At 38.5% G+C, this 19,656-nt stretch overlaps 1 protein-coding gene across 1 annotated transcript in view; it reads left to right on the forward strand.

Moving 5' to 3' along the window:
* Nucleotides 1-18,195, forward strand: part of pdgfc (platelet derived growth factor c) — a 51,296-nt gene extending 33,101 nt beyond the window's left edge. Inside the window, exons 3-6 of the mRNA XM_085181491.1 lie at nt 1,674-1,854; nt 14,784-14,991; nt 15,129-15,349; nt 16,548-18,195. Coding sequence (XP_085037617.1) covers nt 1,674-1,854; nt 14,784-14,991; nt 15,129-15,349; nt 16,548-16,661 — 724 coding nt within the window. The 3' untranslated portion in view covers nt 16,662-18,195. The remainder of the gene's footprint in view (nt 1-1,673; nt 1,855-14,783; nt 14,992-15,128; nt 15,350-16,547) is intronic.
* The last annotated feature ends 1,461 nt before the right edge of the window (nt 18,196-19,656 follow it).

Raw genomic sequence — 19,656 nt, forward strand, 5'->3', positions numbered from 1 at the left:
TCACTCAGCTTAAAGACCTGAAGTGCCATTTGAGGAATGATTGGGATACTGAAACAGTACTTGTGTGCTTACCAATTATTTTGTAACTGACAAGTCAAAAATCTAAAAGTCATTCTTAGGTTGTACTAAGTAAATCTATAAGCAATATGCCACAAGACTTCTGTGAGATCTCTACACAAAGAAAACTCAAATGACGACAAGGAAACAGTGCTTTTGATCAAGTGATACTTTCTTTAGTCACACATGCATTCAAAAAGAAAAAACAGATAACATCAGGTAGGATATGCATGTCAATAAAGCAAAATTTTACAGTTACAGGTGATAAAATGGTTTAATGTTAGATTTGAAAGAAATATAATGGCAAGCAGGGAAGTAATAGATAACAGAAAGAGGCTACTGATTGACAGCGGACGGATGATCTGATATCCTCGTGTTGGTCTTGTTCCCAGATCATCATGAAAATGTTGTTCCAGGTTCAACATTGCAAGTGACCAATCACATTATTGTGACGTTATTCTTTTGTGCACCAACCCATTCGTGCATTTATGAAATTCCAATGTTGCAAGGACAATATCAATTCTGCTTAGCGTTTATTAAAGGGTTAGGGTCCATTGATCGGCGGACAAAGGCGGTTTCTCGCAGCTTAAGTACAGTTTTTTGTTTTACGCCGGTTTTTCCCGAAGTCGTAAAAGTATGACATCACAACATTCTGATTGGTCACTTGCAATGTTGCTCCTGGAACAACCTTTAGTATGATGATCTGGGAACAACACCAACACGAGGATATCAGATCGTGCGACAGCGGACATACTAGGATAGGTGGATATTTCAGAAAGCTGTGAGAAGCATATGTCTGTGGTGCCTTTGCTAACTATAGCTAGCTAGAAGCAGCATTCTCTTTCTAGCGACTTAACAGGTGTGGCGTGTAAAACAATCCTTTGACAAAGTGGAAATCTAATATTTAATAAAGCTAAGGGCCTTATATCAGAATTTAACCCCTGGTTGTATTTTTTTTCCTCTGCTTGGCAAGGTTTTCAGAGTTGTGGTTTTCTCCACAAGATGCTATCTCCAATACAACAAAACAACGTGAAAGTAAAGTTTTTACTTTGCTACTGGAAATTTGTTTTGGAGTACAATTAAAGAGGGTCTCTTGTGCAGTCAACAATGTTTAATTAAAAACTATATTTCAATGACATGTGGTGTAATAGGCCTGTCAAAAGACTGCAGCATTGGTTATTAATCGACAAAAGTAACAGCTGCTTATGCTGCACTATCCTTAGATCCTTCAACTTGAGATTTCACCGCAATGCACTTGTGATTTCCAGTTTATTTTTATCCATTTAACTCGGGCTGTAAATAATAGAGATCTCATCTCATGCAGCTACCCTGCTGTTACAGATATTTATTTTTGTGTTCTTTTTTTAAATGAGGTTAAATCTTTATTGCCCTTGCAGCTTTATTAACAATCTCACCTTCAGAACGACCGTGCCAATGGGAGTCTTAAAGGAGCTGACAGACTAATAATGAGGCAAGAACACAATTAAAGATAACAGGCTCAACTCTAAGTTCAGATTTCCAGCTACAGCACCAGCAATAGCTGGATTGGTTCTATTAACAAATCATATCTAAGACACCAAAAACATGTCCTGCCCTTTCTCTCTTCACTGTGCCAGGTACGACTTTGTGGAAATAGAAGATCCGACTGAGAAGACAATCCTGGGTCGCTGGTGTGGGTCACAATCGCTCCCAGGTGGTCACATTTCCAAGGGAAGCCAGATCACTATTCGCTTCATCTCCGATGAGTATTTTCCCTCTGAGCCGGGATTCTGCATCCGCTACTCCCTGCTGCCTGTGGTACGTGCATGATTAACTGTCAGGGGCTAAAATAAAATGTGCATTGTGAGTAGGTAAACACTTAGCTGTCAGCGTTTCTTTCCCGCCATCTTCATCTTGGGAATTTACATGGCACTGAGCAGTGCCTCTCCATGTAAGCACAATTAAAATAATTTGCTTGTTACATAACACGGGGTCTTAATTTGCAATCATCCATTCCTGCTTATGTGTACCCAAGGTTTTAAGCATCACTGGGGAGAAATTATGCTTAGGCGCTCTGGAACATCTGGCACCTGTACTGTCATTTATTTTAGTTATGAAGATACAGTGAAGACAGAATAGCACATACACTTTTACAAAAGCAAAAACAATGTATACACAACAGCTGCAAAGGCGTAAGTCCAGTGAAGTTGCAACCTAATTCATGAATACCAAAACCACTAAAATATCTTAATTTTCATTAACAAAAAAAGGATAAATCTTATATCATGGATCCTGAAATACTGAAGTATTCAATGCCAAAATAGAAATAATTGAACTTTAATTTCATTTTATGTTTTTTACTCTTCCATACGAAGCCAAATGTGTTCTAAACCCGTGATATATGCATGTAGTCACTTCAGTCTGACATAGGAGGTGTTTCAGTGTCACTAAAGATTGCATGCAAAATTTGTCCACTGACCCTTTTGGGAGGAACTGGGTATTCTGAGTATTTCTGAATTTTCCAACTGCGTTTCTGTTTGTATTGTTACATCATGTATTATTCAAATGAAGTGTTTCTTTATTGGTTTGTACAAATACAGTACTGTGCCTTTGCACAGTTTTAGGCAGGTGAGGAAAAAATGACGTAAGCAAAGAATGCTTTAAAAAATGTTCATCTTTTTTTTCCCACTAATCAACAAAATACAGCGAATAAACAAAAGAGAAATCTAAATCAAATCAGTGTTTGGTGTGACCACCCTTTGGCTTTAAAACAGTATCAATTCTTCAAGGTACACTTGCACACAGTTTCTGAAGGAACTCGGCTGGTTGGTTGTTTCAAACATCTTGGAGAACTAAGCACAGATCTTCTGTGGATGTAGGCTTCCTCGCATCCTTCTGTCTCTTCGTGTAACCCCAAACACACTCAATGATGTTGAGATCAGGGCTCTGTGGGGGCCACACCATCACTTCCTGTACTTCTTGCTCTTCTTTACACTGAAAATAGTTCTTTGGCTGCATGATTGGGGTCATTGTCCTGCTGCAGAATACATTTGGGGCCAATAAACAATCATTTATATTTCTGAAAGCATTCTTTGCTTACAGCATTTTTTCCACACCTGCCTAAAACTTTTGCACAGTACTGTATGTATCCCAGAAATATGTATTTGATTCAAAGACACCCAAACACTATTTTATTCTGCTGTTTTCTATTGTTCTTCTTGCCTGTAACAGATACTATAATCACTAGTTCCAGTCGTACCTAATCTTTGTTTCCATTCACCTTTTAAACTTCTGGCAGACATTTATCCACTGTAATTTACAGTGTGTGCATAAGCCAGAACTCATAATGAATAAGGGCTCCAGCAACAGTACCCATGAGGTTTCCATGTGATCATGTATAAAAACACACAGTGGAAAAGATACAGTACAAGCTAAATATCAATCAGTCGAATGGTAGGATAATTCTAGTTTGCTGTCCATGAGTCTTTCTGTCTTGGCTCTATGGCGATGATTCAAGGGAAATTTCTACAGCGTGGGTGGAATGGTCATAAATTCAGTGTTGCGATTGTTTAAATTCCATTTAACCAAAAGAAAACTACGAGAAACTGGTTGAAAGAAGTAACTAAGCCAAGTTTTTTGGGGGGTTTTGGTCCACCCCAACCTTCTCTCTACGTTAGCTCTATAGTCTCAGGTAGGGATGGGTATCGTTTAGGTTTTATCCAAACCGGTACTTTTGAAACGGTGCCGGTGCTTAAACGGTGCTCAAACCGGTGCTTAAAGAATGGAAAACACAAAATTGGTCCAAAAACCTCTTATGTTCAGCTGTTCTTTTGTAAAAATAACAATGTTAGACTTTTCTGCAGCTATAGGGCATATATGGTATCACTCTTGGCTGGAAGCAGTGCTTAAACAATGGAAAAAACACAAACTTTGTCCAAAAACCTCTCATGTTTAACTGTTTTCCACTTTTTCTTTGGTCATTTTAGCCTTTTTGGCCAGGGTGAAGGGAGCATCTGCCATCAAACAAGAAGACAGCCGCATGTAACTAAAATGGTGTTTGCTAGTTCACCTTACATGCATTAATGTAATAACGTGGTTAGCCTACTCAACGTAAATTACACACGAACAACATTAAGCTACTCACGCAGAGAAGAACGGCTGCTGTTGCCATCATCATCCTCATCATTTCTGCTACACTGGCAGGGCTACGGCTACACCCGCAGTAGATGTGCTCGGTGTGAGGTCTCGCAGCAAGCTATCAAATACGGCGCATTTCTCGGCTTTTAAAAAAACCGCTATGCGTTGCCAGGTGTTTCATCGGATTTGAGGAGTTACCTCCTTTGCACAGTATCACCTTAAAGCACTTGTTGCAGGCTGCTGAGTTTGCATCTTTTGCTGTGAAGTACAGCCAGACTTTGACCGCTTCGCCTTGCACATTTTTAATCTGTAGCTCTGCTCTAAAAGAACGTACGCACCTGGACCCGCCTACTATCCTCGGAAACGTAAAATGATTGGCTAGAATCTAAAGAGTATCACAGCTCAGGAAAAAAATAAAGCACCGAAATGTGCGCTGCTTTTCGGTCTGGTTACTACCGTTTATGTCAGAACCGGTGCCATCATGGCACCGGATATGGCACCCATGGCACCCATCCCTAGTCTCAGGTTGGTGTTCCCATCATAACTGCTCACCTACTAAAGGCTGATAAAGGAATGAAACAGAAAGGGCTATAATAAACTTCTGACCTTGTGTAGCTATCATGTGGTGTGATTAAATTTAAATTTAAGTAATTAAGTGACTATTTTAATTCTTTAAAATGATGAGCAATGTAATGCAGAAGTTTAAAACCAGCAAGATTAGCCAGTTATATTCTTGCCAGAAGGTCACTGGCCACTAGAGCATTTCTGATATCAATAATATCTGAAAAATTATTAGTACATACTTTTGTGTCTCTGTATAGCTACTCTTCTATGTCTTCGTCTGTCCTCTTCCCATTAGTCATTCTCTTGCTCCTTCTTTTTTTTTGGTCTTGATATGTAGACCACACACAAACACAGAAAATCCATTTGTCCCAGATCCCACACTGACAAAAGCCTCAAGATAAACTAAAGAGATGACTGCCGTGTTTAAACCTGTCATGTCTTAGTTCTGTTCAAGCTAGTTTAAGTCAACAGTTTTACTCTTCATTAATCCCTGATGGCCTGTAGCACAACTATGCGACGGAGGTTACTGAAATGGCTTTATATTCACTGTCTTAATCTCTTTGTGCTTCAGAGTTTTTGGTCTTTTGGTCTTAATTCACAATATTATTGTATTCTTTCATCACCATTAAAGCCCAGAATAGCATTGCTGATAGCAGCATGGACCACCAAATAATTTACCGTCACTCTGAACACGTGCAGAGTGTCATGCAAACCTCAAAGCTCTATCACAAAAACAGTTAAACAGATAAGTTAGAAGATGAAAGATATTCATTACTTATATATTATCTTCCAGTGTTAGAGTCAGTAAATCGAATTACTGTTTTTGTATCAGTAGACTGCAGCAGGGCCACAAGCAAGGTCAGGCTTTAACCAATAGTAATGGATGAACTCAATAAGATGTTATTATAAGGAAAAAGTGTTTGCAGCAGAAGGAAGTATGAAGTAAATGTGTTTTGTATTACTTTCTTATTTGAACAAGAGAATAAGTACTGTGAGGTTTTTTTTGTTTTTGTTTTGTTTTGTTTGTTTTTGTTTTGTTTTTGTTGGTTTTTTTTGGGGGGGGTTGTGTGTGTGTGGGGGGGGGGGTTATTGAACTATATCTCTTTATGAATAATCTGTGAATCTATATGCGAAGAATGAGATTTTTGTTACTAGAAGCTTTTCAGTTTTTGCTTCCAAGTTCCCAGGCTGTAGTTCAAGAAGTACTGATGAATCACATGCAAGTAGGCTTTGGCTGCATGCAGTTAAACAGTACTGTATGTGTGGATTACATTAGCCTGATAGCCAAATGCTAAAAGCCACAAAATATTGGAAACTGAGTCATTAGATGCTGAGCGATGTAGTCCAAGAATAGAGTCTCTAATGTCTTTTTGAGCTCATAATTACAAATTGTAGTATAACACACAGTTTATGCAGGCACACACAATATTTCAAATAGTGTCTGACAATAAAGTAGAAACCATCAAGAAGTGAAACAGGGAAGGTATTTAACTTGCAGGAGAAACTGGCAAATAAAGCTTCCTTTGCCTGCATCCTTATTTGAAAGGGGTTACCACAACGGAGACACATATTTGATTTGGCATAGCTTTTTATGCCGGATGCCCTTCTTGACACAACCCTCCCAGGGATTTGTGTCTCCTCCTAGTCTTATGCTGGGGATCCTCCACGTGTTAGGCAAATGTGTTAAACACTACACTATGGAGTCAATCAGAGTATTATAATCAAACATTGCACTGTTAAATAAACAAATTACACATATTTACAAAGTATATGTACCTAGAAAGAGGTAGGGCAAGTTCCAGAAAATAACAAAATTTAACTTTATAAAACTTTTTTTTTTTAAATAAAACTAATAAACAGTAAATTTTGATATTACAGCTGGTGTTGCAGGTGGACTGGTTCTCTACATGACTGATTGTCTTGTCTAAAAATCTTCAAAACAATGCAGCTGAGGTGTAGCTGTTATATGAAGCATCTAATCCCTCTGTTTGTTTTTTTTATTTCTCCATGAATTCTGTCGATATATTATAACGTTGGCTTTTAGACGGAAATAAATCATTGAGGTGTATCAATGTTAATGGGAATTATCATTAAAATAATGCTTTATTTGAATCTTTAAGAAGTTATCCTTGCCATCTGTAATAAACCCTTTAGAGCACATTGCATTTGGCATCTATCAAAAAGAGGGTTTTTTTGTACTGTAGTGTACTCTAGTTACTACAACAAAAACATAATCATGAGCAGAATCCTTGCCATGCAGGCTGAACATCTGAGCCAAAAAAGAGCAGTCATTATCATTATCACAGAAGCTTAACTTCCTATGAAGCACATTCACTGTTTCCTGCTGGTTTCAATGGTCTTCCCTGATTACCCCTGACCCTTTCCTCTTGTTCTCATTCCTCTCGTACTCCACATTAACAAGGATACAACAGAAATTCCCAAAGACCTGCTGTTTCACAGTGTAACCACTCAGAGAGATTTAGATTTATCTCTCCAAACAATTTTACCTTTCAACAAGTGGAAGGCCAAAAGTAATGGTAGACATACATCAGTGGAATTTAAAGGCTTGGTGCTTTGATTCATCTGAATTCATCTATAATTCTCGTAAAAAATTGTATCATGTTCAAATGTTGACTTTTGCCTTTCTTTATCATCCATCATTTCCTCTCTGTTTTTACATAAAACCTGCTCAACATCTTTCATTACACTTTCAAGTGTTCAATTCAATTCAATTCAATTCAATTCAATTTTATTTATATAGCGCCAAATCACAACAAATGTCGCCTCAAGGCGCTTCATAGATACAGAGAAAAGCCCAACAATCATATGACCCCCTATGAGCAAGCACTTTGGCGACAGTGGGAAGGAAAAACTCCCTTTTAACAGGAAGAAACCTCCGGCAGAACCAGGCTCAGGGAGGGGCGGCCATCTGCTGCGACCGGTTGGGGTGAGAGAAGGAAGACAGGATAAAGACATGCTGTGGAAGAGAGACAGGGATTAATAACAGATACGATTCAATACAGAGAGGTCTGTTAATACATAGTGAGTGAGAAAGGTGACTGGAAAGGAAAAACTCAATGCATCATGGGAATCCCCGGCAGCCTACATCTATTGCAGCATAACTAAGGGAGGATTCAGGGTCACCTGGTCGAGCCCTAACTATATGCTTTAGCAAAAAGGAAGGTTTTAAGCCTAATCTTAAAAGTAGAGATAGTGTCTGTCTCCTGAATCCAAACTGGAAGCTGGTTCCACAGAAGAGGGGCCTGAAAACTGAAGGCTCTCCCTCCCATTCTACTTTTAAATACTCTAGGAACAACAAGTAGGCCTGCAGAGCGAGAGCGAAGTGCTCTAATAGGGTAATATGGTACTACAAGGTCATTAAGATAAGATGGGGCCTGATTATTTAAGACCTTGTATGTGAGGAGCAGGATTTTGAATTCAATTCTGGATTTAACAGGAAGCCAATGAAGGGAAGCCAAAACAGGAGAAATATGCTCTCTCTTTCTAGTCCCTGTCAGTACTCTTGCTGCAGCATTTTGGATTAACTGAAGGCTTTTCAGTGAGTTTTTTGGACATCCTGATAATAATGAATTGCAGTAGTCTAGCCTGGAAGTAATAAATGCATGAACTAGTTTTTCAGCGTCACTCTGAGACAGGATATTTCTAATTTTAGAGATGTTGCGCAAATGGAAGAACGCAGTCTTACATATTTGTTTAATATGTGCGTTGAAGGACATATCCTGGTCAAAAATGACTCCAAGGTTCCTCACAGTGTTACTGGAGGCCAAGGTAATGCCATCCAGAGTAAGAATCTGGTTAGATACCATATTTCTAAGCTTTTCAGCGCCGAGTACAATGACCTCAGTTTTATCTGAGTTAAGAAGCAGAAAGTTAGTGGCCATCCAAGTCTTTATGTCTTTAAGACATTCCTGCAGTTTAACTAATTGGTGTGTGTTATCTGGCTTCATGGACAGATAGAGCTGGGTGTCATCTGCATAGCAGTGAAAATGTATGCTATGTCTTCTAATGATGCTGCCTAGGGGAAGCATGTATAATGTAAACAGAATTGGTCCTAGCACCGAACCCTGTGGAACTCCATAATTAACCTCAGTGTGTGAAGAGGACTCTCCATTTACATGCACAAATTGGAGTCTATTAGATAGATATGATACAAACCACTGCAGTGCAATACCTGTAATACCTACAGCATGTTCTAATCGCTCTAATAGAATATTATGGTCAACAGTATCGAATGCTGCACTAAGGTCAAGAAGGACAAGCACAGAGATGAGTCCACTGTCAGAGGCCATAAGAAGATCATTTGTAACCTTCACTAAAGCTGTTTCTGTGCTGTGATGAACTCTGAAACCTGACTGAAACTCTTCAAATAAACCATTCCTCTGCAGATGATCTGTTAGCTGTTTGACAACTACTCTTTCAAGGATTTTTGATATGAAAGGAAGGTTGGAGATTGGCCTATAATTAGCTAAGACTGCTGGGTCTAGAGATGGCTTTTTGAGTAAAGGTTTAACTGCAGCCACCTTGAAGGCCTGTGGTACATAGCCGATTATTAGAGATAGGTTGATCATATATAAGATCGAAGAATTAATCAATGGCAGGACTTCTTTGAGCAGTTTTGTAGGAATGGGGTCTAAAAGACACGTTGATGGTTTGGAGGAAGTAATTATTGAAGTTAACTCAGAAAGATCGATTGGAAAAAAAGAGTCTAACTTAACATCAATGGAACTAAGAGTAGCTGTAGATAATATTACATCTGTGGGATGATTATTGGTAATTTTTTCTCTAATGATAAAAATTTTATTTGTGAAGAAGTTCATGAAGTCATCACTAGTTAACGTTAAAGGGATGGTTGGCTCAACAGAGCTCTGACTTTTTGTCAGCCTGGCTACAGTGCTGAAGAGAAACCTGGGGTTGTTCTTATTTTCTTCAATCAGTGATGAGTAGTAAGCTGTTCTGGCTTTGCGGAGGGCTTTCTTATAAAGCAACAAACTATTTCTCCAGGCTAAATGATGATCCTCTAAATTTGTGACACGCCATTTCCTCTCCAGATTACGAGTCATCTGCTTTAGGGTACGTGTTTGAGAATTATACCACGGGGTCAGGTACTTCTGATTAGAGACCTTAGTTTTCACTGGAGCTACAGTATCCAGAGTCGTACGTAGTGAGGAGGTGAAATTATTAACAAGATAATCGACCTCTGTTGGGGTAGCGTTCAGATAGCTGTTAAGGTGTTAAGGTTTTCACCGATTTAAGCAAAGCACTCTCTGATTTATGGGTCAGAATGTCACAGATTTGCAACGACAGTGTTAAAGTTGTCAGACACATTTTTACATTGTGCCACCTAAACTGGATCTCCTTCATCAGTCATGTTGAAGCCATACCTATTTTAGCATTAAATTTATTTACCTACTTGTTTTCTCTAATATTATTAACATGCATTTATGCATCTATACACAGAAGTTAAAAGTGAAGAATAAGCAGTTCATAGTTCCATCCTAAATAAAGCATAAATAACAGTTAAGAGCAACACAACGCCTAAATATATGTGACATTTCATAAAACATTTTAATTGGAAAAGAAAGAGTACCTCACGAAACAGCAGGTATTTGAGAAGTTTGAACTTAAACTTAATCCCTTAATAGCAGATTGACATTATTCTCCGGTGTTCAGTTCCTTTCCATAAACTGTTTGATGAAACAGAGACCAAGTTTTTCCTTCATGTTCCAACTCTAGAAGGTGCGGAAACCATGATGGGGAAAAGGAAGTTTGGCCTCCGCACGTTCGGTCTGCCTTCCCTTTGAACCTTCCTCTGACAGAGGAGGAGCACACAAGAACAGCAGCACTCTGTTTCCTCTGTGGTCAACCAGCAGCTACTGGAACCTCATGCCATGCAGGGGCCAGTACTTTAGTATATATTTAAACAAGCAATAATTCCTCCCCACCACTTCCATGGAATGAAAGGGGGAAAAAATAAGACCCAGCCTGTAATTCACAGGAAGAAATTTTAGAAAAAGCAAAAAGGCTGAGGCAAAGAGGTTGTTAAAACACAGAAGGAGAAGGAGGCTGTTGAATAGGGCATAAGCGGTGTTGAGTGGTGTGCACTGTGGGTTACAGGGACAAACAAAACATACATCATTGTGTCTGTGAGGTCTCAGTCCCCAATTACTGCACTGTTACTTTGAAAGGAAACATCATCCTACCACCTTTGTTTATTTAAGTGGATTGAAAAGAGTTTTACACACTCGGGATCTATGTGCCTTATGCTTGTCTGAATAGCAGCAAACTACACTAATCATATAAAACTGTCTATCTGTAAACATGAAGACTTGCATAGAAGCTAATGGGGCAGGTAAAGAATGCAAGTCTTTCCTAAAGAGAATGAAAACGACCTCCAAAGTCATACAGGAGCTTTACCGTTGGCATGATGAAACTAAGGTCTGTTTTTACGGCAACCTCAATTGCAGTGTGTGGCATATAGTGAGAGCAAAAAACACTTTTTTCACGCACAACAAACCAAGTTGCTTACTCAAAGTCCTCTTGTGCAAGGAAGTGGTTTTCAAATCCATGTGAATGAGAAGATATTGTTTTTCAGAGCTATTTCAAAAAGCTATTTCAGAATTGTCATCTCAACAGAGTTAGTTGAACCTGTCATTTTAGATACCAGAAATAAGAACGTGCGGTTGTGCTTTATGAGAACAAAGAGACTCAGAAACAAGGAAATCGCTGCTTGAGAACAAAGTTCTTCTTCGGGGTAAGGGGGTTCAGAGGCTTTGGTAGTGATAAGAAGCACTTTAAAATCTTCGGAATAAACAGTTTCGGCCTTTCAAAAGCAAGTGATGTTTTTTGAAACATGCACTCAGCTCACTGCCCAAGTGGCCTTTATTGCAAGTTGGGCAATACCATTTTAGGATGCTGTCTCTGTGTGCTTCAACTTATATAAGATTCGAAATTGCATGTACTTCAGTTTGGTTTGAGGACAGAAGACTCCACAATGTCTGTGCTTAATATGCAGAACTGTCTAGTGTGCCTTGGGCTGCTGGCTCAGCATTTATTATTTATTTATTTCATATAAGATATAAATAGAAGATAAGAAGAGTTGCTAAGGTAGACAAAACAAAATAATAGATACCAGTCTGGTCTATTAAAAAACACTTAATAAAAGTTACAAATTGTGCAAAAGTAAAAGCAAGCAAAAAAAGCAAAGTGTCTTACAGTTTAATATTTATGTCTTGTGCTTTCTATTACTAAGTCAGTCAATTCAGTTTTGTCTATATAGCCCTAATTCATAATAACAGGCCATCGAGGGCCTTTATATTGTAAAGTAAACACGGGGACAAAAGTTTAAAAAGAGCAAATCCTAACAGTCAGACTGTCCCCTGTGAATAATCGCTTGGTGACACTGAGAAGGAGGAACTTCCTCTTAACAGGAAGGCTCATAGAGGGGCAGCCATCTGCTGTGACCAGTTGATGGGGTGAGGGCGAAGACAAGAGTCTAGACAAGGACAAGACACAATCTATTAAAGACATTCAGTAGTGGCATAAAAATGCTTGGAGTATGAAAAGAGTTGAGTGGAGAAGAATGCACAGTACATCGTGGGAAGTCCCCCAGCAGCCTGTCTACATAACCAACAGATGATTCACACTGAGCCCTAACTATAAACTTTATGAAAAGGAAGGTTTTGGAAACAGGGAAAAAACGAGCTAAAAGCCTTTGCTGAAAACTGCTTTACTCACTTTGTTTTAGCCATTTGTGTTTTAGATGTTCATTTATCACAAAATTACAACTAATGAAGACCTTGTGAAGCAACTGGTTATTTTTTTGCACAGAAAGTTAAAACTCTTACATGATAAATCTTAATTATACATTAGCTACAACTACTAAAAAGCCCTCGAGGAGCTTCATCTAATTTGGAACATGTGTGCATTGTTTCTATAGTTAATTAGTTTATTTGACCCTGAAGAAGCGTTACAGAATATATCATAACTGTTCATACATCTATGTCTTACACCTGACACACAGACACTGCTCTGAATTCAGTTTTGGTGGTCCATGTAAGGACTTTGTTCCTGAATTCCCTTAAATTGGCTCCCTCATCTGCTACTTATAGCTTTATTCACACCATCTTGATGTGTCTCTGAAGGATTGCTTGGCTTCTCTATCTGACGCTGAGCTTGCAGAGTGTTGCTAATTGGGGGAGTGTTGCACCATCGACATTCACAAGCTGTTAATGGCTTCCAGTCCATACAGTTAGCCACTGCCAAGGCTCAACTAATAAGAATCACGGATTCTCTCTGGTGTCTGGAAATACAGCTGTATCACTCATACGTATGGTGCTATATGACCTTTTTTTTTTCCTATAAATAATTCTTTCACATTTGTGATTGTTTATGTCAGTTGGTGCCAAATAAACCAAAGATATGCTCAGTGGTTATAAAGGAAACCTCATTAGCATGAGTCATATCTGTGGCGTGAACACAGCTGTGCATCAGCTGTATTTTTCCAGCCTGTGGTGCAGCCATGTCAAACCACTGGCATCTCATTTTAAAGTCATTGCCAGGGGGCTTGGATTTTGAGCACACTTACGATGCCAATAAATCTTATTAGTGTTGTTGGCGTTCTACCTTTTCATTCACTATGAAGATCTTTATATATTTTTTTTAAACTTTTAATTATCTTTGTGTCTAGTCCAATTTACAGAAGTATGCATCTTAATCCTGCTGTCTTCGTATGCTTCAGCAGTCAGCAGACGCGCATTATAGTTACTCTACATACATGTATTCATATTATCAGCTAGGTAAAACATTTATTTTACAATGTTTATCTTTACAATGTTAGTACCTTTGAGAAAAACTGCCACTCCTCATTTATTCCTTTAAAACACAGCTGCCAAAAGGCAACATTTTCAGTGTTTTCAAGCTTTTTTTATGTTGCTGTTGTTGTGTCACAATGTTTCCTTCTACCTGTCAGTCACGTAAGATTAGAGAGACCGGTGAGCTGACATGTTGGACAAATGCACCATCACAAGACTGAAAGGTCTAACAGATTAGCCCCTTCTCTCGTGGGAAGAGTAAAACACCAGGTATCAATCTTCTCTGTGACTGCTCGCTGTATCTCACTAGAGAGTTGAGAGCTTGAAACAAATAATACTGTTGCCAACCAAATCTACAGGGATAAATGTTGGGATGGAAAGTGATCAAAGGAGGTGGCATTTGGCGGCTTAAAAAATGTCTCTGATTAATTCCGATTTTTTCGCATCTGCGAGGGGGACTAATATAAAAAAAATGTGTATTATTTTTAAATAATTTAATTATAATTATACTGTTGTATTACTCATTGCATGGTCAGTTTTTTAAATGTTGAATTTGTTATCATGTTTGTCATGTATGACAAATTTTCATTTTTATTTACAGACTGAAATTTCAGTCTTCAGTATGTTTCTGTCAAATGTAAGCGAATGCCTTCCAATTTGGCCCAGTGTGGAAATCCCTGCATGTGTCTGTGATCCTGTTGTCACTGTTAATCAAAATATTAGTTTGATATATAGCTATAGTACGATGTTATGATTTTCAGCTTAACTCAAGTCCAGTTCACCATATCATTTAATGACCTGTAACTCAAATTAAACTTTATATTTTATCACGATGTAAAATGTACAATAGCAGAGTAAGGTCATTTTTAACATCCTGTCACCAATGACAAAATTCCTCCTTCACTATAATTATCCTGTTTTAATATTTATAACCTAAAGTACACTTCCAACTTTTAAATGTCGCACAAAGTGGCTGAGGTTTAAGTATCCTTGAGGCAGTTTATGTAATTATTTGACCTTATTATGTATGGCACATTTCATTTTATTGAGAGAGTTGTGTATTTATTATGAAAGCTTGTTTAAAGATTTCTTCCATCAAAACCCAAAGCTATGCAAGTTGGACTCTTTACATTAAAAAAGCACTTTTTTTCAGTTTGTATGCAAATGACCCGTCTGTTCCATCTCTCTTCATTTGATTTGTTGGTTTTCCCACAGAGTGTACCAGAGCCCAACGCCCCTGCAGTTCTCCCTCCATCCCTGCAGGATATTGAGGAGCTGTCAGAGGCTGTGACAGAGCTGAGCACTGTAGAGGAGGTCATGAAGTACCTGGAACCAGAACGATGGCAGATGGATATGGAAGAGTTGTACAAACCTACATGGCATGTGCTGGGGAAATCATTCATCCACAGTAGGAAGGCCCGAGGTAGGACAGTGTTAACATGTTTGTTTTATGAATTAAATGTAAATTTAGTCCAAGAGCCAGTGCTGAAATGATTAATATTAAAAGAATATGTTTTGGTGAAATGTTGTGTTGAAATAATAACATCTGATGCATTTGAGGTGGAGCTGATCTCAATCTTCTGAGGGAAGAAGTTCAACTGTACAGCTGCACGCCACGTAATTTCTCGGTATCCCTGCGTGAAGAGCTGAAAAGGACAGATGTCATTTTCTGGCCCAGCTGCCTCCTGGTGAAGCGCTGTGGTGGAAACTGTTCCTGCTGCTCTCACCGCTGCTATGACTGTCAGTGTATTCCTGCCAGAGTCACAAAGAAATATCATGAGGTAAATTTAATCATGGCATGATGAGATCCATTTGATGTTTATTTTGTTAGTTTCTGAACACATAATAATATGAAAAACACCTGCAATATGAGGTAGAAAAAATAGTTTTAATTATGGAATATTTGAATATTACTACAGTTTTATTCAGATTTATATTGATTTTCTAAACCTGGTTTTGTGCTGTTCCGTTTTCTAAAGTTATTTTGGAGACTCATCAGTAGCCAGACACTCTGAAGGTGTTCTTTCTACGACTGAATTATTTGATGGTTGCTTGGCTTTAGCTCACATTTTCATTTCTTTCTAAACCAGGTCAATAATGTATAAAACTGGCCTTTACCCAGTTTAAACCTCCTGCCTAGCTCTTTTCTTTTAATGTATTTTGGGCCTCATCTTGGTACCATCCTTTCTTATTTGCCTTTTACTTATCATTTTGATACAAATATAGATTCTACTTTCTCTCCTAATAGCGTGTGGAAGTAATATAGGTTGTTTGTACAAACAGAAGGCTTAGTGGTCTCTAAGGCCAGCAAATGCTGGGCCACAAGCAGAAATTGGTTACACGGACTTCTTCACAAAGCTTTACAAAAGTAATTTGTTTTCCCCTGATCTATGACATTTTAAAACTTGTCCTTGTATTGAAACAACAGATTTAAAAGATTGACAATTACTCCCAAATGATTATATGTGGTTTCGAAAAACCACCACATTGTTTATGGAGCTTGTAGTGAAACAGTGCAAAGACAGTTGAAATCAGATTGCCATTTCTTATTTTGTGAATTTTAACATTCTAATTTTTTTAACCTTCCAAAGTTTGCTACTTGCATACAATGTTATTTACAAGGCTCAAAGTGTTTGCATTTCAATCAAAAATGGAAGATTTTTTGAAACCCAAACCTGATTTATGTACATTTTAACATGCATTTTTCAAAACAAAACAAAATGAACAACGAACATAGAATTTTAACACATCTGTTTTGCATTACATGCAACATATCTTACACATGTCAAAGCAAAATATTATTGGTTGGACTGGTTTGATGTTTACAATGTACTTCACAAAGATTTTTTGTTGTTGTACCAAAATCACACAAACATTTCCACCCATCATCTGTGGTGCCACCTTGCAAAGCAGCAGCTAAAGTTCTAAATCCACTCAACATGCTTTAAAAACACTGTTTTTGGCCTCTTTTGTAAACAGGTTCTACTGTTGAAACATCGAAGTGGTGTACGAGGTCTCCAGAAGTCCATGACGGATGTGCCCTTGGAACACCATGAAGAGTGTGCCTGCGTGTGTAAAGATGATTCTGACTGACCTCAGACATGTGTAACAGCTGCCAACGGAAGCAAGCGGGATGTTAGAAATGAACCTCTGCCGCTGTTCCTATCTCATCCACTACCACTGGAAGCTAACAAGATTCTCCTTTTATCCTGATGTCCTTTTACTAATTGGATGAAGCAGAACAGACTGGAATCTAATAAATCTTCCAAATGGATTTGACTGCGGAATGTGGAATACCAATAGAGTGCTCTGAGTCCATTTTAGAAAGGCCAAAAAAAAAAAAAATCACTGGAGCAGATCTGGACCATTACCTATGAGCTCTGAAGACTATTTTCTTCCATTCTTCTGAGATAAGAACACTGAGGCATTTGCGCCATTTCTTCCTGAGGTCTTTTTTAAAGTTCAGTCAGTGTGGGCTGATACTGTCATGAAAAATGGGAGCTTCTTTGTTCAAGTACTTTTTTGTATCTATAAGTGAGCTGGCTCCAGCTGCCTTGCCTCGCTCCCTTGGCTCCTCTATTATTACCATCAAGGCAAAGAAAGGTGGTTTTTAGCTGTTTCCTTTTGCTCCCCTCTTGTTTTACCACAGAGTTTGTCTGTGGCAGTGTACAACCACAGTATAGTTGAAATGTAACACTAATGAGACTGCATTACGTGTAAATATTATGTTTACATTTCTTTTCTTTATTAGTGTGCATTTTCTGCCAAAGTTTTTCAAAGATAAGATCAGCGTTGCACATTCAGAATCAGTTAAACTCCTTTTTTAAGTCTTCCTTTGATCCATCTCAGCAATATTAAATCTGCTTGCTCAAGACATGCCTTGCGTCAAACCATTTTGTTTTTCAACATTTGAGATTGTTCACAATAAGTATTTATTTGTTTAAGGAAAGGGAATTTAGGTCCAAGATGACTTGTGTGCTACATATTTCACTGTTTACTAGCCTCCTGTCTGTTTGTAATTTTTACATTTTGATTTTCTTGTGGATGTTTTTTTTTTTTTTTCATTTTTCTGTATGCCAATATTATTTATCTCTACTTTTGCTACAACTGTTTGTGTATTTTATAGTATTGGAAAGCAAAAATAAATTCTTCCATTTCTAACAGAATATGTAGTAGTTGGGATTGGAAACTTTGATCCAACCACTGATATGAATATAGTACCAAACTCCGAAAAACAAAGGCACACATACTTATGAAAATCATCATCCACCGATATTATTGTAACCATGAAAGTAAATGTTTAGTTTCTAAAATGTTGTCACAAAAAATAAAAAATGAACAATTTTGCCCCACAAAAGTGGGGATGGGTTAATTGGAAACTCTAAATTGCCCATAGGTGCGAATGTGAGTGCGAATGGTTGTCTGTATGGTAAATGGTAAATGGCCTGTATTTGTATAGCGCTTTTCTAGTCCCTAAGGACCCCAAAGCGCTTTATATATCCAGTCATCCACACATTCACACACTGGTGATGGCAAGCTACATTGTAGCCACAGCCACCCTGGAGCGCACTGACAGAGGTGAGGCTGCCGGACACTGGCGCCACCGGGCCCTCTGACCACCACCAGTAGGCAACGGGTGAAGTGTCTTGCCAAGGACACAATGACCGAGACTGTCCAAGCCGGGGCTCGAACCAGCAACCTTCCGATTACAAGGCGAACCCCCAACTCTTGAGCCACGATCGATGTATATATGTGTTAGCCCTGCAACAGACTGACGACCTGTCCAGTGTGTACCCTGACTCTGGCCCTAAGACATCTGGGATAGCCTCCAGCGCCCCCTGCAACCCTGAAAAGGATAAGCGGAAGTGAATGGATGGATGAACAATTTTGCCACATAATGTAAACAGCGAGTCCCATTTATGAAGTAGAAAAGTGTGGCGTATTATATTATTCAGTGAGTTTTTCTCAGCACAAACTTTGGTTTACTTCTGATGCACATCAAGGTGAATAATAATGCCAGGCAATCCACTAATGTTTTGGTAACCCAAAATGAAGCATTATATTTATTCACGTGCAAATTTCAGTTAACATTCCACTAAATTTAGGGTCAGATATACATGTTGTGCCAGTTCAAACTGGGTTTGAAGTACTCTTGGTATTTACAATGAGAGCACAGTGACAGTATTGCACGTAACAGGTGGGAACTCAGACGATTGCGATTGACCCAGGTGCATATGTGTTTCTGGGAGTTCTTTTCTCAAGTCAAAAAAGATAGAGAGAGGAAAACATTAAAACTAAGTGTGATTTACTAATGCTTGTAACACGCAATTTACTGCTAACTGTGCCAGGAAAAAAAAGCATGTCTCATTTTTTGTGCCAGATACTGAATTGATTTGCCTGTATTTAAAAAACATTACATGTAAAACTAACCACACCTATGCGGGGATCGTGTGCACATGCTATTTTGTCCTATTTAGTAAATCTGGCCTTTACCATCGATGGATAAGTATAAAGAATATCCCAAAGCCTATTTATAAAACCAGTTCCTGTTGAATTCTTATAATGGAATATAAACTGATGCATTTAAACCCTGAATTTAGACTGCTAAATCAAAAACTTTACCATGGTTTACTATAATATCTTGTGACTACTGGCTCATGGCAATAGTCGTGCAAATATTGTACACAAATGAGTAAATAGTAGGTTGGAATTACACTGTAGTAGAGAATGATTTAGAGAACATAATTTGCCAAATTTCCCACTAATCATGATTGCGTATGAGTAAACTTTTTAATCCAATAACACAAAGTTGGCAGGATGAACGTATGTTTTCCTGAAGAAGTGTGTTTTTCACTCCACAACCTCTTTATCACGCTATGAGCAGTATTGTTCATTCTCCCCTTGGCCATCAGGTCACCCAGGAGGAGGTTCTCATTTGTCCATCTCACACTGCTGTCCTGGCCAATTACTCTGATCTAATGTGAACCCTGGCAGGCATCTGCGGTGACGCCAGATGCTACTGCACAAACCCGCCAGCTCCCAGTGTGGCTTTTATAATATTAAACAGATTGTCTTTCTTTGTTGATGC

The sequence above is a fragment of the Neolamprologus multifasciatus genome, chromosome 2 (genome assembly GCF_963576455.1).
Source record: "Neolamprologus multifasciatus chromosome 2, fNeoMul1.2, whole genome shotgun sequence".
NCBI lineage: Eukaryota > Metazoa > Chordata > Actinopteri > Cichliformes > Cichlidae > Neolamprologus > Neolamprologus multifasciatus.